General features: G+C 50.5%; 1 protein-coding gene across 4 annotated transcripts in view; it reads left to right on the forward strand.

Annotated features, from left to right (window-relative positions):
- The window catches only part of KIRREL3 (kirre like nephrin family adhesion molecule 3), a 235,047-nt gene that overhangs the window by 175,406 nt on the left and 41,668 nt on the right, over window positions 1-17,973 (forward strand). For all 4 annotated transcript variants that reach the window (XM_052697088.1, XM_052697090.1, XM_052697091.1 and 1 more), the window contains 2 exons: window positions 11,207-11,356; window positions 13,288-13,437. In XM_052697088.1, coding sequence (XP_052553048.1) covers window positions 11,207-11,356; window positions 13,288-13,437 — 300 coding nt within the window. The remainder of the gene's footprint in view (window positions 1-11,206; window positions 11,357-13,287; window positions 13,438-17,973) is intronic.

Genomic DNA, 17,973 nt, shown 5'->3' on the forward strand with positions numbered 1-17,973 from the left:
GGACACAGAAGGAAGAGATGTGGTCAGAAAACCTACAGAGAAGGTGGGGTGTGGAGGGGGCCTGGGGGAAACCCAGGCAGGAGGCAGCAGCACCAGGGCTGTTAGTGGGATCGTGTACAGAGAGGGGCTCCAGTCACAGACCTGAGCAGTGTCAGCGTTGGGGCTGTGTGTGCGTATCCTTCTGTGCCCCCTATTTGCTCCCATTGGTATTTACCCAATCTATAAATGTATTAATGGCTCTCATCTGAAAATACATCCAGAGATAGAACTTGCAATGGGCTTTTTTTTCCCCCTTTAACAAAGATGAAGGTTTTATATAGACAGGGGAAAGGGAAGGGAAGTGAAATGTTCGGTGACTAATGATCCTCATCAATATTCATGAGAGATGGTATGCATTTGGAGATTTAAAATAAAGGAAGGAAGAAAGGGAGAAAGGAATTGACTTCTCAAGAAGCTAAATGAAATATTTAGGCTGACCTGGAGATAAATCTGCCAGCTCTTTGTCGCCATCAGCTCGGACCTGCGTTCAGTTTAGCTCTCCAGGAAGAGCAGGAGCTGCCCGTGGAAGTTCCTGGAGCTGGATAGTGGGAAAGTGTCTTCTCCAAAGAGTGGTGCTGCACTGCACAGCTGCATGGGGAGGGGACAGACACCACCCCTGGGGGTGTCCCAGAGCCACGGGGATGTGGCACTGAGGGATGTAAACACAATGGGCTGGGGTTGGGGATCTCAGAGGACTTTTTCGACCTTAATGACTCTTTTCTATGAGGCTGTGGTGGTCCAGAAGGCTCCATCCAGCAGTGAATGCCACACTGTGGAGGACACCTGGTTTATTTCTGTGGCATATCCATCCCTTGCTGCTCCTGAGTGCTTTCCTCCCACCCCTCCCTTGTGCCACCATTTCCCTCCCTGTCCTTCCTACAGCAGATCACCCTGACTGTACCTAACATGATGCTGCAATTTTAAACCTCCCCCAGTACTTGAAAACAGGCAGAGAATCACAGAATCACAAGGTTGGAAACGACCTGCAAGATCATCTAGTCCAACCACCCTCCCATTCCTATTAGTACCACAAGCACTAAACCATATCTTGTAGCTCCTAAGCAACTTGTCCCTTCCCCATTTTGGTGTTCAGCCAGCTGCGGTGGGGAGAAAATTGTCTGCAGGGAAAATGCCTGAAATAGGGCTTTGCCAGGAGGATCCAGCTCCGGATTTACATCAGCATCAGTGGGGAATAGGATCACCATGATCGTAATCACCTGATTTAATTGCTGAAAGAGCTTACCAGAAAGGCTTTCCCCTGCCTTCTGCATTTCTCCTCTCCTGTATTTCTTCCACTTTCTGCACGTTGCCCTTCTCTCTGCTCCAGGGCTGCTTCCTCTCCTTTCCCTGCCATCCCTTCCTCAAGTGACAGCTGTCCCACCCCCCCAAGGTCGCTCGCCCTTGAGACCGCCGTTGATCTGTGCCCTGATAGAAGGGCTGAGTATTGACTTTGGCTTCAGCTTCATTACGAAGCAGCCTCATTTGTCAACTTGTTTGTTCCGAGAGCTGCTTGGGAGATGCAGTGCTACCCCAGCACCACTCCCTCTGTGAGGGTTGGCAGGCAAGGTCATTGCAGGTGGCCCTGCACCATCAGCTCCTCCTCATTAATTGATGTCACAGCACTTCGAGCAAGGTCAGATCCCAAAGGAGTCTGGGTGCTACGAGGAGTTGCAGGTGCACGATGTGATCCCAGCTGGGAACACGACACAGAGTGCTCCTGTGCAGCTCAGAGATGGGGCTGAGCCATCATGGTGGTATCCTTATCAGCAGGGCAGGTGGGGAGGGCTAATTTCACTTGTCAGTTGTCATCAGGTAACTCATCTGCAGTGTTCTGGTTTTAATCCAAGTGGTCAAATGAGGTTAATCAAATAAGTTGCCTGGGCTCTTTTTCATTCCATTATTGGTGGGTAAATAATGCACTGACAGGTGTTGCTAAGTGACCTCTCTGTGTTGGGGCCTGGGACGCTGGCAGGGTTCAGATACTGGCAGCGGTCAAACAACCTGCTGTCCCTTCAAAGGTCTCCTTTGCTGCAGTCTTTCTCTAAAGACACGTGGGGTGGGTGAAGCTCCTGATGTGTCATTTGGGAGTTCTGATGATCTTAGAGGTCTTTTCCAACCTTACTGATTTGATGATGCTATGGTCCCAGGGCTGTTTTGGCACACCTTCAGGAGGCACAGAGGGTCAGGGCAGTGCAGGAGGAGTCCCGCTGGAAAGATCCCTCCCTCCCAAGTAAGGAAATCATGATGTGCTGCAGCTCTGAGCGCTGCATGCAATGGAACCATCGGCCCTCTGTGCTCCCCGATGGGAAGTTTTTCTTAATCCAAGCACTTTGAAGCTGGGCTGTGCTGCAGGGGTTAATGCTGACGCAGTGCTGGGTCTGACAGCAGCCAGGGAGCTGAGGGAAAGATGTTCCCTGTGTTGCCACAGGCGTTTTACTTGGACATGCAGCAGGCTGCAGCCAGGCAGTGAGCAGGGAAAGGTACAGGTAGTGGGAAGGAAGGGCGCAGGGAGCAAGAGGAGGTGAATTTATATCATCTGGAGGAAGCTCAAGGGGAGACACGACCAGAGTCTATAAATACGTGCAGCCACAGAAACAAAGGGAGGGAATTATTCATGGCCTCGGAAGGCAGGAGGACAAGGAGCAGCGCCTGGGGCAGAAACAAGGGAAGTTTGTCCTGGATCTGGAGCAAGAGAAGGGCCTTTGGGGTCAGTGGTGTGATGGAGAAGGTGCCACATCTGCTCTCCCCATGCAGCCTCCGGAGCTGCTTTCTCCCCTTGCCCAGCATTGCTTTGCAGCAGCCCCTTCTGTTCCCTCCCTGCATGCTGGCAGGGTTATTCATACCGAAGGAGAGGCAGAGGGGTGCATGGGGTGACCACGTGGCCCCCAGGACAGGGACTCTCAGTCCCGGTGTGTGCCAGCACTGCCAGCCTGCGGCTCAGCACAAGTCATCTCTGATGAGTAACGCAGCCAATGAATGTCTGCCTGCGTGCATCTTCCTACCCTATAGAATAATTTAATGTTATCTCTGGGCCTCCTGCTCCTGAGATGAAGAGATTTGCTTCAAACCTGCAGCCCACAGCCACCACCATCGGTTTCAAACGTCATTAAGTTTCATTATAACAAATAAACACTGCAATGACATTTATAAGTTACCGGAGAGCACAGAAACGCAAATATGAAGCAGATAAACTGCATTTGATCCAAATAATTACTGCAGGCAATATCGAGCTGGGGCTGAGCTGGCAGCCGGGGGCCGAGTAATTTATAGGTGTCTGTATGGTGTGGGACCGTGTGCTGCATCTCACAGTGATGGAGCTGGAGCAGCTCTGCCCCCAGGTGCTTTTTCCCTTTGTTTTGACTCGCAGCTGAACACTGCCTGCTCTCAGCTCCGAGCAGGGAATCCTTTACCAGTAAACCAGGTGGGAAAAAATTTCCCCTGGGGAAAAAAAACAAAACCCTGATTTTGGTGGTTTGGGTGATTTTGGCTGTTTGTTGAGTGAGTTCTGGCCAAGAGGCAGCTCGAGGTGCAGAGGGAACACGTCACGTCCTAAGTGAGCATGTCATGATGGAAAGCTTGTGTCCTGCAGTTGCGGTGCTCAGCCCGGGAGGGGGTTCAGCAGCAGCTGGGCTTATTGACAAGCATCTCTCATTACCTGCTAATTAACTCAGCAGGGCAGAATGTGCTTGTCATCCCTTGGACTGGGGTTTTACCCAAGCATTCCATTGGCTCTGCAGTGGGCCCCATAGAAAAAGAGCCCAGAAAAAGAAAAGTAAAATGTTTTAAAAAACAGAACTGTGAAACCTTGTGTTTAAAAACATTTGAGGCCCTTCTTGATGAGGATCAGGCAGAGAAGTCACAGCAGTGAAGGCACATCCCCATGCTGCTGCCAAGGGTGTGTGTGAAGGAGAGTTTTCAGGGATGTGAATACTGACAGGGTTCACACTTCTCTTCTAAAGTGGTTCTGGGTTGGGTTGGGTTAAAACCAGGCAAAAAGCAGAACCTGGCTGTTGTGAGCACTGTGCTGGTGGCTGTCCTCCGGAGCACCTGGTTTACCCCAGAAATTGCATTCCTTCCTCCTATCTGAGGAATAAATGCATTTTTTTTGCATTTTTGGGGGTCTAAGGATGTTGTGGCAGCAACGGTTCTTTGGGCATGGAACAACTTTTCTTAGGCCTTTGTGTAGGGATAGAAGTGTGTGAGGCTTCAGTGCCTTCCTTGTGGGGATGGATGTGCAAGAAACATTCCCTGCCCAACTGGTGCTCTGCTCCTTCTGTTCTTCTTGGCATCTCCTCCTCCTCTTCCCCCCAGCACCTTTTGTTGTGTATTCCACGCGCTTACCTTTAGAATTGAAACAAATTATTCTCAAGAACAGCCTGCATATGAATGTTGCATTTATATAAAAAAAAAAAAAGGCAGTACACATATTTACAATTATTTCCGCTCAGAAAAATCAACACAAACAATAATTATGGCAGAAAGTCGCTTATTCTCCCTCTGCTTCATCGTCAGACTTGCTAATTGGTGCAGCACAACCTGCAGCCATCTTACCCTGCTCCACAGGGGTCCCAATGCCCATGTCAGGTCGGGGCCCCCCCAAGCAACACTTTTGGGGTTTCATGCAGCATTCAGTGTCTCATTGCAAGGGTTTAGTTTTGGAGTAGCAGGTGGGAGATGGGAGGAGAATCCTGCAGTGGTTTTGGTATTAATAGCTGCATTTTCTGTTCTGAAGTGAATCTTCGTTTTGATTTCTCTCTACGACTCAAAGCCTATGATAACAGATTGGGAAAGACGAGGACGGAAGCGAAGCGTCGCGCAACCCAGGACGAGCTCTTTGGTCTGATTTTCCGCCCCATAGACTGCACAACTTGCTGCTTCTGCTCTTCCTGGGAGCTGAGCCAGCCTTTGAAATCTCCAAATCGTTTGTGAAATGGTTTATTCATCCTCCTGCTCTTCCTAGGGCCGAGCGTCCTGTGTGCCCTCTAACTCGGGGATGTGCTGAGATTTATGGGGCTGTGCTTCGGTGTGGGGCTGGGTGTGAGACAGGGCTGAGAGGCAGGTCCTGATGGATTTTATGAATAAATCCCACAGGATCACGTCAGGGAGATTTGGGCAGAGCAGTCATTTGGGGGCGTTAACTGTTTTAGCAAGAGAAGTCCCATTTTCTCTCTTGCACATTAAAGCTGTGCTCATGGGTATCCTGTACTGCAGCTGAGCCCCTGGCCCCTTTGCTTTGCATGGCACCGCTGCCAGTTTGCAGTGCAGGGAGCCTTCCTTTGTCCCTGCCCTAGCAGCATACCTCAATCTCCAGCCCAGCAACAGCTCTGCGCGCCCCAGAGCTCTCTGTCACCTCTGTCAGTCCCTCCAACAGAAGGTGACGCTCCTGCTCTGTGGGGCAGTGGGTACACACTGCAGTGATGGAGCAGAGGAGCCTGAAAGTTCAGTGCCACCCCGCCTCTAATGTCAGGGTGAGAAGTGCTCTGTGCAGCCTGTGTTCTCTCCATCCTCAGTGCAGCCCATTAGTTTATTTTCTATCAGTGCAGCACCGCGAAAGGGCGTTTAATCTCACAAGAAGTAATTCTCAGCGCTGGTGCTGGGGGGACGTTGCCAATAAATATCTCTTGGTAAGTGTACACTTACACCTTTCCCAATTGGTAGCTAATAAGAGAGCAGACGATGACATTTCAGCCCTTTCTGCATGGCTGACCAAACCGCTGGCGGTGACTTTGAAAGCAGAGCTGGGATTTCGTGTGGGTATCAAAGCGAGCGCAGCGCTCGGCAGTTCAGATCTCTCGCCCGTGTGACTAATAGACAAAAAGATTTCTAAAAGGTCCAACGTCTGACTCGCAACATCTGTGTCTCCTGTCTGGAGCTGCTTAGTGGACACGGTGGGATGTGCATGTTTTCTGTAAGCAGCGTTTGGGGAATAGTGCAGAGAGCTCAGGTTTGCTTGGAGACGGGGCCAAGAGGCAAAGGGCTGCGCCAGGAGCAAAGTGTGGTTCTCATGCTGAACTCCAGAGGTAGCACAGATGGGGGCACGGCTGGAGGGGGCACAGGGTGGCTGTGCCACTTGGTGACCCACCCCTGGGCTGTGGGGTGGCAATGGGGCTGACTTCTTCCCTCAGGCTGAATAATTCAGCATGCCGAAGCCACGTGAGCTGTGTTTACGCAGTCAAACTAAAAAAGGCCAAACTGACATTTTTGTTCAAGCAGATTTATTTTTTTTCCCTCCAGGGAAACAAAATAAAATAATGGAAAGCTTTGCGCGAGTGAGGAGCTCAGGCTGTAGCTGGTTTCCTACCATAAAGCAGGAGGGCAGGGCAGGGCATGGCTCTGGCTGTCCCCACAGTGTGCCTCCTTCTGGGGGCTGCTCCTTGTCCCAGGACACATCCATAGCTTCATCTATGGGATTCAGCTCTCCTGCCTGCGGGCCAATCTGTCCTTCAGTCCCAATTCACAAGAAAAGCTTGGTCCTGTACTGAGAAAATCCTTGCAGTGCCCCAGAGCATCCTTGGGATGCTTCTCCAGGTGGCACCTCTCACTGGGGGCAATTGGAGGACAGGCGTTGGTGACCGGGGACCGCAGTGAGGAAACATGGCACGGCCGTGTGAGTGGCAGCTCCTGAGAGCGCTGTAAATAATGGAACACTTTTGTCTGTCTGCTTTTCCCAGCCATTGAAAAATCAATGTGGGCGCGTGCTGTACAGCGCGATGCTGTCCTGCGGGGAGCGAGGTGGCCTTAGGATTAGGACCCATGGGAGGACCCATGGCATGGGCAGAGCCAGTCTTTGTCATAGGGTCAATAGAAGGGTGGGGGTATGAAGGGGAGATTATCGACTGCTGGGAAATGGAGATGGAGCCCTCCCTTAGGCATGTCCTGCTGCTTCCACCCCTGATATATGCTGAGCCAGCATCATCGTGTTGTGATGTCCCTGGCCCAAAGAGGCAAGAGGAATTGGACTCAATGACCTCTATGGGTCCCTTCCAGCTCGGGATATTCAATGGTTCAAAGAGGAACATCCTATGATGGTTTCTGGGCTTCAGTTCTCCTGTAGCAGAGGCAGGACGGCCCCTTGCTCGCTTTCAGCCACGCAGTGCTAGCTGTGCATCAAGGGATGATGAAGCCATCCCACCACCCCCTGTCCACATCCTTTCATTTCCAAACAGTTCGTTTCCACCAGTCCTCCTTCAGCACTTCTATCCCCTCCTCGACAAAAAGAGCTAATTCTTTTCAAAACACAATGGAAATTCAAAGCTCTGCTTACATAAAAGCAGCCGTGGTGTCTCCATTTCTAATGAGTCATTGTTCCCTCTGCAAGTCCCTTGCTTCTTATTACAATACTCACTTCTCTTGGGTAATGAAAATTTAACCATCCGCTGTTCCCGCTTGCCTCTTGGCTTCTTGCAGCACGCCGTCTGCTTTGTGCACAGGGGGCTGCAAGTGGAAATCATTCAGGCAAGGACTCGTGCAAACATCGCAGCCCTCAGAGGGCTGAGGGAGCGAGGAGCCGCTGCGGGCGCTGGGGATGGGCTGTGTGCTGTGTGAGTGCATCTTGGGCTGCCAGAGGGTTTGGGTTCTTGGCACTGCATGGAGATGCTGGGGCTCCTCTGGAAGTGCTGCAGTGGTCGCAGTGTGATTTCCCTTGGAAGTCCCAAATGTCACAGAGTATCGGTCTTTGTTTGAGAGAACAAGGCAACGTTACAGAGCAACACTGAAAAGCAGGAGCCACAGGTGCAAAATCCATTAAGGAAATATAAAGACTTCTAAAGTGGTTCTCTTTCTCTTCCCCCCCCCCCCCCCCTTTTTTTTTTCTTACACTTTTATGACATGTTTGTGACTTCATAAGGCTCCTGCTTGTGATTTTTGAAAGCAGGGTTAGCGTTACAGCCGGCTCGCTGTTCGCAGCAGGTGCTTTATTCTCCCATTTTGTTCCCAGCGTTTAGGATTTCAATAGCTGCAGAAGTGCCCCCTGCTTTGGCCTTCAAGAGATTCCCCCAGGAGGGCAGGAGGTGGCCGGGTCAGCACAGCAGCTCCTGCAGTGTCCTGGGCTGCAGACAGTTCCTCAGGCCATGCAGCAAAGCCAGCAGCCAGCAGTGAACCTGGGCACAAAGGATCTCTGGCACCTTCTCTGCTGCCAGAGTCCCCAGACCCAACACTGGGACCCAGGAGGAGGTTAGCATCTTGTCCGCATACCCCTTGGTGGGGTTTTTTGAGGGTTTTTTTTCTCTAGGGTTGGTTTTAACTTCAGGCTCTGCAAGAATTTAGGGTTGACCTGTATTTAGAACCAGACTCCTATGGCTAACACTGTTCAGTGCCCAGATGGGGCATGGGAAGTCTGCGGGAAATAGGACTTCTTGTGGACCTGCGGCATCCCATGTGGTGGGTGAAATCATAGAGCCAGAGGATGGTTTGGGATGGAAGGGTCATCCAATCCCAACCCCTTCCAGTTCCATTCTGTTTTGGCTTTGGCACCTCAGAGCTGTGCTCTGAAGCCCAACTGCCTCATTGTAACCATGCTGTAAAAGTTCATGGGGATGAAAGAGCCAAAGCGGAGCATTTCAGCCCATTTCCTTGCAGCTGAAACCACTCACCCTGCGTTTGTAAATCATCCTTTCCCAATTTCCCCGTTTCCAGCTATTTTCTGTCAAGTATCTTATCTCCTTTAAAACTTTCTGCAAATTACTTGTTCCTTTGACATTAAGATATAAGACAGCTAAAAGCTGCATCGTGAGCAGCCCTCTGATCTCCCAAACCCAGTTAAACCCAGTAATCACGCGTTAAGCTGATTTGAAAGCGAGTTGAGCTCTGCCTTTGGTACTTCTTTTTTTTGGCTTTTTTTGGCTTTTTTGCAGAGCAGTGTGGAGCGGGGCTGGGCCAGGTGCTGCTCTCTGTGTCCCTCCCCTCTCCCTCCTCTGCTGCCAATGTCACTCAGCCCCCAGACGGATCCATGTGCAATAAAGGTTCGCACCGACCGTTTTTCACACTGAGCAAACAGAGGGAAGGGCAGGACAGCAGACATATGCTGTGCTCTCATTCTAATTTCCCATGGCCGCCAGCTGCTTTCTGAAACAAATCAAGGAAGGGAAAAGGGAAAACAACAAAAAAAATCACAAAAATGGCTTCATTTCCAACAGCAATTACCAAACGAAGCCTCTGCTTAATGGGCATTTTCAGGGGGCACAGCCACCACTTTGCACTGCTCCTTTCTCATTATGGCTCTTGCAGTTCCCAGCTGATAAGCTGATAATTCTGGCTGATTAAATGAACTTTGTTTGGTCATTGCTGCATTCCAGTGCTGTCCCTGCTTGCCCAGCTTACTTTGGGAATGGTTGGGATTATGGAGTGAGCCATGAAACATAGGGAGTGGGTGGGAAATGCGAATACAAAAGGCAGAGTGCTCACTGCGTTCTGCCTCCTCTCCTGATCTCCTTTCTCCCATCCCTGCTTTTCCCATTATTTCAGTGTTGTGCATTTAAGCTGCAGAGCTGTTAATACTTCCTATGAAATCTCTGTATCCCAGTTCAGATGAGCGCACGTTTCTGGTGGTGCTGGGGCTCAGTGTGGCTGTGGTGCGTCCCAGCAGGACAGTGTCAGGGCAAGAAGGATGGCCTTAAGGTGAGGGAGGGGAGATCAAGTGAGATGTGATGCGGAGGGCAGTGGTGCCCCATCCCTGCAGGTGCCCTGGGCAGCCTGAGCTGGGGGCTGGGGCTGTGAGGAGCCAGAACTCTGTGATTTGGTGACTCTGTGAGCCAGCATCTCCCTTGGCTGCTGTGGTTGGATGTGTGTAGCACAGCGTCATGCTGAGGTCCAGCACTGTGACCTCTTGGAGCCCCCGTGATGAAAATCAGGCTGCCCTTAAGCGTGGGAGTGGTGGAGCCTCTGAAATACCTCGGAATAAGGTGCTGCAGTGCATCTGAATTCATAAAAATTTCCTCAGAGCTTTTCAATCTGCTGTATAGAACTGGTAGAAATCCCCAAAGGATGGCTCTGCTCCTTCCCACGTATCCTCAGCTGGCTGAGAGCAAGTCAAGCTGCAATAAATTAAGTGAAATATAAGTATTCACATTGGGAGCTTAGGCTGGTTTAGCTGCACGAGTTGGAAAACGACTGAGCTTTGCAGCTTTGCCCTGTAGGCAAGGCCCAGCAACTCATTTGGAAACAAGTTTAGTTGCGAGAACTTGTGTCACACTTAACCTTGGTTTAGGATTAATCATCAGTCAATGATTAAATTGAGTTAATGCAAATTAGGATTGAATTGATCTAGGGTGGTTCGTGTGGAAGCTGTCCTAGTTTTAATGCATTGATTTTGAAGTACCTTTTCCAGCAGCCCGGTGTGATGTGGGGTATTGAGCTGTCATTGAGCTCTGGGTGTGAGTTTCTTGTTCTGTGCTTGTTCCAGAGCAATAATTAACACCCAGCAGGGCTCCTGAATGCTGAAGCCCCGAGGTGGCACAGTGAGGAGCAGTCCAATTGCTCTGATCTCTTTTTGAATCTCTCCCTTCCCACGAGTGAGCACGACTCAGATGCTCAGCAAACACAAAGCATCGCCCTCCGATGTGCCCAAACACCAAAGGATCAGCCTAAAATTGGGTAAGAGAGGGGTGTTTAAGACTTCAGCATCAGACAGCAGTGCTGCATCCCTGCACAGCTGTCTGGGATAGCCCAGGTTTGGTTCAGGGATGCTTTGCAGTCATTTCTTCTTGCTTTTGTGCTATTTTCTTCACAGGATGCCAGAGGTAGGCGTCAGCATTCACACCTTGCCCAACTGCAAAGCAGAACACTCATTCTGGGGGGAAAAAAAAAAAAAAGAGATTTAACACCCAGAATGGTTTTCAGTCATGACAAAGCGAAGGAACGATGATGAATTTCAAGGAGTGAAAATAAAACATAATGCCAGCACTTAGCGCGCCCTGATGGGAAATGGGTTAGAGTGAGCCAGCAAGGTTCTCGTGGAAAATGAGATGCTCTGCTCCCTCGGGAGGTGTGAGACATCTCCATGGTGCAGAGGTGTCCAAAGGCTCGGAGCCATCACTGCGTCCTTAGGGGATCGTAGAACCATAACTGCAGAGCAGTTGGGTTGGAATTCAGCCCCATGCAGTCTGGGGCCGCTGCACCCCGAGGTGCCGCCGGGGTCTGACAGCCTTGTCCTCTCTCGTCCCCTCTCCAGGTCAAGCATCCTCCTTCACTCAGCAGCCCCAGGACCAGGTGGTGATCGCCGGGCAGCCCGTGACGCTGCTGTGTGCCATCCCCGAGTACAATGGCATTGTGCTGTGGATCAAGGACGGGCTCGCCCTGGGCGTCGGACGGGATCTCTCCAGTAAGTGGGGGCACTGCGGTGCCCAAGCAGGAGATGCTGCCTGGAAGCAGAGCTCAAGCCCTGAAGCTGTCATTAATTGCAGGTCGGGGTAATAGATGTTAGGGAACACCTCTGGAAAAATAAGAAGGAAATGAGCGCTTGCCGCAGGTGAAAGCCATTTCTCTTTAATGGCCTCAAAACAAATATTTGTTTTGAGAAAATGAGTGTTCTCATTGGAACTGCAGAACCCTCTGGCTGCGCCCACACGAGTGCTCAGGTTTGGAATGAGCAAAGCCTTGGCTGCGGCTCGAGGCTGGGCAGCTGGTTTCCCACAGGTGGGGGAAGGAGATGTCCTGTTCCCAAAACCAGGCTGAAATGCTTCACAAGCACTGACAGCCTGGCTTGGCTTTGTCAAAAAAAGAAGTGTTTGGATAAATGCGTTTATTGAGATCCAGCAGAGCCCTCAAATCACAGTTTGGTAATAAAGCTCCTCCGATTTCTCATTATTTAATCCCATTGTATGGGACTGCAAATGGTTTTCTTGCCACTGGAGAAGACTGGAGCAACTGTGGAGTAGAGATCCAATTTATCCTATATATTTTGCTGAAAAATACATTTTTTTTTTTAAATATTTCCCCAAAATGAAGGGGAAAGGCTCACTTGAGAGTCAGCAGCCTGCACCCCAGCGTGCATAGCCAGCAGCAGCCAGAAACCAACGGAGAAATCATGACTCTTGGTCTCCAGGGGCCCTGCTCTCCTCTCAGGAGAATGCTGCTTTTCTTTCTCTTGGTGTTTGTTGTTGTTTTTTAAAAATCTGTGTAATTATCCATTTGCCTGAGTGCGCAGTCCCTTCTTCAGATGTTTTTCAAAGCTCAGTGCCGCAGCTCTTACCCACAGCAGAGCTGATCCTTCCCTACAAGACCTTGCAGCACGGATGGGTGACAGCAGCTCTGCTGAAGTATGTGGCTCATGTGAACAACTTCCACAATTAGCAGAGCTGGGGCTGCTTTAGCACGAGGAACTGCCAGCTCGTGTGCTGCCGGCTCAGCCAGTCATCTAATTAGCTAAATACAAACAAACCCATCATTTGTATTTCTTGCGGTTCAGGAGAGCAAATCCTGCTGCTGATAGCTTGCGAAACAACAAAAACACAGGAGCGTGCCAGGCTGCCTGCACAGCCCTGAGCATCAATCGGCAGCACGAGGAGGGACGGACGCACTGATGGCCGCTTTCCTTCCGTGGTGCTTCGGGTGTCACAGAGCCATGCAGAAGGCAGGCTGCTCCTTGGAGGCCGTGCCCAAGCTTTGCGCAGACCAAACTGGGCAATGCCATAGAATCACAGTGTGGGTGGACTGGAAGGGACCTCACAGCCCCCCGGCCCCATTCCTGCCATGGGATGGATGCCCCTCTTGGGCTCCTCCAGGGATGGGGACCCACTTCTCAAGCCCCTCTGGATGGCATCCCTTCCTTCTGTTGTGTCAGCTGCAGCGCTCAGTTCGGAGTCCTGCGCAAACTGCTGAGGGCACACAATCTCGTTGTGAAGATAATTAACAAAGATGATGAAGAGCAGCATTTCTGGAAATATCAGAGGATTTCAGCCCAACCACAAACACAGCATAAGGAATAAGAAATCCCATGGTAGGTCTGGGAGGACAGGGAAGTGGTCCTAAATCAGGGGATGCGTTCACATCCCAGTGCTCTGCAGTGTCTGCTCTTGGCACATTGAACTTTAGGTTTCTCGTGGCTTTGCAAGGACAGCCCAAGGTCAGGTTTGACCCATTTGTCAACCAAGATACTGTCTTGCTCCAGCTGCGTTTTGCCCCTTGGAAAACAAAGGCAAGCCCTGGGCTATGCCAATCCCATTCTTTCCCTAGGGATTTCATCTAATTGGGCAAAACCTGGGCTTGGGATGTTGCAGGAAGCTCATCTGTCTCATGCTTTGCATCCTACAGGCTACCCGCGCTACCTGGTTGTAGGAGACCATCTGTCTGGAGAGCATCATTTGAAAATCCTGAGGGCTGACCTCCAGGATGACGCTGTCTATGAGTGCCAAGCCATCCAAGCAGCGATCCGATCCCGACCGGCCCGGCTGACCGTCCTCGGTAGGTCTGCTTTCCCATCACTCACAGCTTTTTTGTGGGTTTTCTGTCCTCAGTTGCAAAATGTTTTGTTGCTGAGTCAGGACAGCTGGAAAAGAGTCCGTGGTGAGAGAAATATACTGTGATCCCAGAAGTGATAGCAGAGGGAGCAGAGCAGTTGTGGAATGAGTAGCGTGGGCATGGAGTTTAGTACTTCAGCTCTACAAATACAGGGCACTCACACACATGTAAGGGTGTAGCAGAGATGCTGTTTCACAGCCTGAAGCAGCACCTGGTGGGAAGGCAGGGTGGGAAGGCAGACCCAGTGGAGCTCAGGTGCATGCAATGCACTGAGTGATGGAAGGGCTGCAGCCAGGATCCACCCCTTCCCAGCCCTCACTTAAGGGTTGGCAGTGGAGGTGAGGGGATCTTGCTGGAGATCCCTGCATGGCTGAGACCTTCCAAAGGTAAGCAGCTTTTTTTCCTTGATTTCTGCATCTGTGGCTGCTGCTAAGGTACTGGTTCTGTCTGCGGGTATGGCATCAGTACCTGAGAAAACAAGTTGTCATTTTTGGTGATGTTCCCTCTACCACTCTGTCCAGTCCCTACCCTCAACCTCCCCCTTGTGCATCCTCTCTCCTCCCTGGCCTGCCTACATCGATGGTTTCTATTTGACCCACCCTTCTGCTCAATGAAGCAGCAGCTCTAAGCCTTAGCATGGCCCTGTATGGGAATGAAGCCTCCATCAGCCCAGCTGTGCCTCCTCCTTCTGCTGCGAAGTCAGGCGACGTTGCTGGAGCCAGACAAAAGAAATAATGTTATTTAATTAGAGCTAAAGATTTCAAAACTAATTTAGTCCCAGGGAGCACAGGCGTACGTCAGTGCTCTGAGCGTTGATTGAGCAGAGGGATGCTGTTGTGGATCAAAAGGAAATCGTTATTATCTTTGGGGTTATGGAATGTGTTGAATAGATGGTAGTTAATGTTTATGTGCGTATACATGTAGCTGCTAATTGCTACATTTACCTAAGATGTTCGGCAACTTATGTTTGCAGCATGTTTTCCTTTTAGGAAAATTAAAGTTAGAGCACGTTCAGAGCAAACCCAATCGATGAGAGGATGGGACTCAGCATCCCACTGGTTCCATTACTCCCACTGTTCTGCTGTATGTGTGCCTGCAGATGTTCCGAGGAAGCTTAGGGCTGGCCAGGGGTGTGGGAGGGAGCACAAAGTAGGAAAATGCTTCCATCCATTGCCTACCTGGCGGGAGGTGGCACTGTCTCCTGGCACTTGGCTGTGGTAGCCATGGGCAGCCGTGTGTGTGTGTGGTGCTCTCAGGAGGCCAAGCGTGGGTTTGTACAGCTGGGCCGTTTCACCCCATCCTCCTCTGTCACACCCAGGCTGTGTCCTCTGGAGCATACTTTGCTCACCTGGTTTTCTGCATGGGTTGGTGCTGCTTTGTCCATTCTTGCCAGCTTTTCCACTTCCTTGGTATCAAGGAATCCCCTAATGCCTCGGAATTCAGATTCCAACTGCTGTCATTCATGTCTGACAACAGCTCTACGGGGCTGCTGTCTCCTGCTCCCCTGCTCGGATGCAGAGCTACACCATATTTTAATTAAATATTTAAGGTTTTGTCACATTGTTTTCAAGTCTACATGGTTAAATGTAGTGGAACAGATCATTCCATAGCCTTGGAAATCCAAGCACTCAAACAGATGAGCATTTGATGTCATCAGCATCGGGAGAAGTCTTGTATTTGTTGGGTTTCAGGGACAGATACTGCTCAGGAACTCAAACAGTCCTGAACTGAAGGAGCCCCTTCCTGTGTCCTCCCATCTCCCCAGAGCAATTCTGGGGCACTGTCGTTCCTGGGGACTTCTGTCCAACAAGGAAGACCGTGTGCGGTCGAGTGGTAGAGTGGGATTTGGGGGATGCAGAGCCAGTCATCTGCCCCCAGAAAGGACAGAGGGACTCCGACAGGTCACCCAAAGCAGCTTGGAAGACGTGCTGTGAGCTTCTGGGACCACGTGCTGGGAAGGAAGAGGCTGTTGGGTTGATTTCAAAAGCCACAGGAGGTCTATTTGCTACCTGGTACATCTTTAATGGCAGGGTTTCTTAATTTATGATCTATTTAACCAAGCTGGGGGTATTAATTAAATAAAGTAAGAGCCTGATTAGGACTTGGAGAAATTTAAAAATAAAATCAGACAGCAATCGAGTGAAATTGCAAAGCAAACACTTCGGCTGTAACCACCGGAGAGTTCCCTCCGGTCTTCCATCAAAGCTGGGAGCAGGGAGGGCAAATACAAGAGATTATATAGCCAACAGATGTGTGCTGTTAAAATATGCATCTGCCAGCCGTGTAGCTGGAGGAGCCGCAGGGATGGCTTGTGGAGCCTTCTGCACCCAGGGGACCGTGAAGGAATCGGCGGCCCTGGCAGCCGAGCTGGGATTTGCAGGCACGTTAATTAGTGTTGAGTTCCCAGCTCCTGAATACAGCCAAGCAAGGAGAAACTGGGAAGAGAGGTAGGAAAAGAGGGGCATGGGGTGAACCCCGGCAGCGGGAGGGTGAGAAAAGTCTCCAGGAACCAGAATGTGGGAACTTGGAGGCTCCAGGATGCAAAATTTGGGAATTTAAAGGCTATGTGGCTCTGCGTACCACCATTGGCCCTGGGGAGATGCTGCAGCCTGGTGGCAGCCAGGAGGGAGGGGACCACAGGGCTGCGAGGACGGGTGCAGCGGTCAGCTGATAGCAATTAATTCATACATCACCTCTCACTGTCTCAATTCTCCTGCTCCACGGCTCCTTCCAGCCTTAATTCTGCCTTTGCGTGCATCCCATTAGAAGCGAAGCTTTCTTAAATCAACATGAATTATTGAACAGTACAGATTAAGTTAATTTGAAGTGAGAGCTCCTGCCTTAGAAGATGGCACAAGGCAGGGGTGGGAAGAAGGAAGGTCGCCGCGGTGCCGCGCGGTTCCCGTTCAGCCGCGACCTTTTCCCTCTTTTTTTCAGCTTCTTATTTTATTGAAATGTCTCTTTCCATCCCAGTCTCAACAGCCCTCCCCTGCAGAGCAGAGTAAGCTGTTTCTATTACCAGAATGATCACTGGCAGCTCGAGACATCTGCGTTTCTCAGCTTTCCTGCTCTTTAGCGGAGTTTGATCAGAAAATGAAGAGGTTATGGCCTGGGAAAGGCCATTTTTCAGTATTAGTTTGTAATGCCAAGCTGCAGTGAGAAACTGGAACAGGGGCTGTTTCAAAGCATGAACCGGTCCAACCTGGAACTGTCTCAACTATTTTTCCTGTACTTTTTAACAGAATTAAATTCTTTGAATGCAAAATTCAGCCTGAACCAGCATGTAGAGTCAGAATGTCAATGTGGAACAAAAAAAAAAAAAAAAGTGATAGAAATGCAATCATTTTCTTCCTGATAGCCTGAAAAGCCTTGAAACAGTTTCTGTCTTCATGAAGCTGCTTTCTCTGCTGGGAATTTTTTCAGTGGCAAAACAGTAAGCGGGTCTGCTGAGAATGAAACAGCAACATCAAACAATCGAGCGCAAATCCCAAATAACTTAAATGTTTGATGCTGTGTCTGAGCAGCTTAAGTTTACAGCACTCAGAGCCTGCAGTGGGGGAGGAGGGGTGTCCTGGGGTGGGGTGGTGCTGAGCTCCTTGGTGGAGGAGGATGGGGGGCAAACCCACGAGTGCTGCTTTCTTGTCTTGGAAGGAGGTGGGCAAAACCAGTTGATGCTGTCCCTCGGATGCCCATCTCACAGCATCGTGGTGTTGGGTTCAAGCTTTGTGGCCATGCCTCCTTTCACCATAGATTAATGTCTTATTGATCACGCTCTTGGCACATACAGGGGACTATAAACAGGGCTTGGTTTCCTAGTAAAGCTGTACCTGCCCTTCTGCTGCATCCGTCACACTGATGCAAAGATGGAGTCGCTGAGGGCTTTTGTAAGCCCAACCCTGGAGTCATGATCTCAAGCTATTTTATGGACAAGCCTGCAAAATTCAGGCTTCTTCCAAGCCCTGTGCCCAGGGGTTAGGCGAGGCTGTCTTGTGCTGCAGGTAAATTAATGGATAGCGCTGGGGACACAGAGCCAGCTTGGATGCTGAAGGGAGATTTGGGTGCCTGGCAGCTCTTCTCTTCTCTCTGGACTCTGTCCCTTGGTCTTCCAGCAATGCCACCTCCCATCAAACTTCACCTTGCTTCTGTCCTCAGCGCTCCTACCCGCATTCTGAAGAGTGAGTGGCCAGTAAATGGGAGGCGACGCATTTAGGAATGATTAATGTCAGGATTCTTGCACTGAGCTGTGATTTCTTGTCTCGATGCAGGGAGGGCCTGACCTGTGCATTTAGCAAGCACGGAACATTCAGCTCTGCCATAGATAGTCTTGTGCTCTGTAATGAGCTGATGGATGCCATGCTCATAGAGCTTGTGGAAACCAAAACACGTGTCTGCGCAAAGCCTCCTTTGCTTTGCACACCCACGCATCCCTTCCCTTTTTCCCAATCACAAAATCTCCCCATCTGCACCCTGTGCATGCTC

The sequence above is a fragment of the Tympanuchus pallidicinctus genome, unplaced genomic scaffold (genome assembly GCF_026119805.1).
Source record: "Tympanuchus pallidicinctus isolate F22 unplaced genomic scaffold, pur_lepc_1.0 scaffold30, whole genome shotgun sequence".
In the NCBI taxonomy this organism is placed as follows: Eukaryota; Metazoa; Chordata; class Aves; order Galliformes; family Phasianidae; genus Tympanuchus; species Tympanuchus pallidicinctus.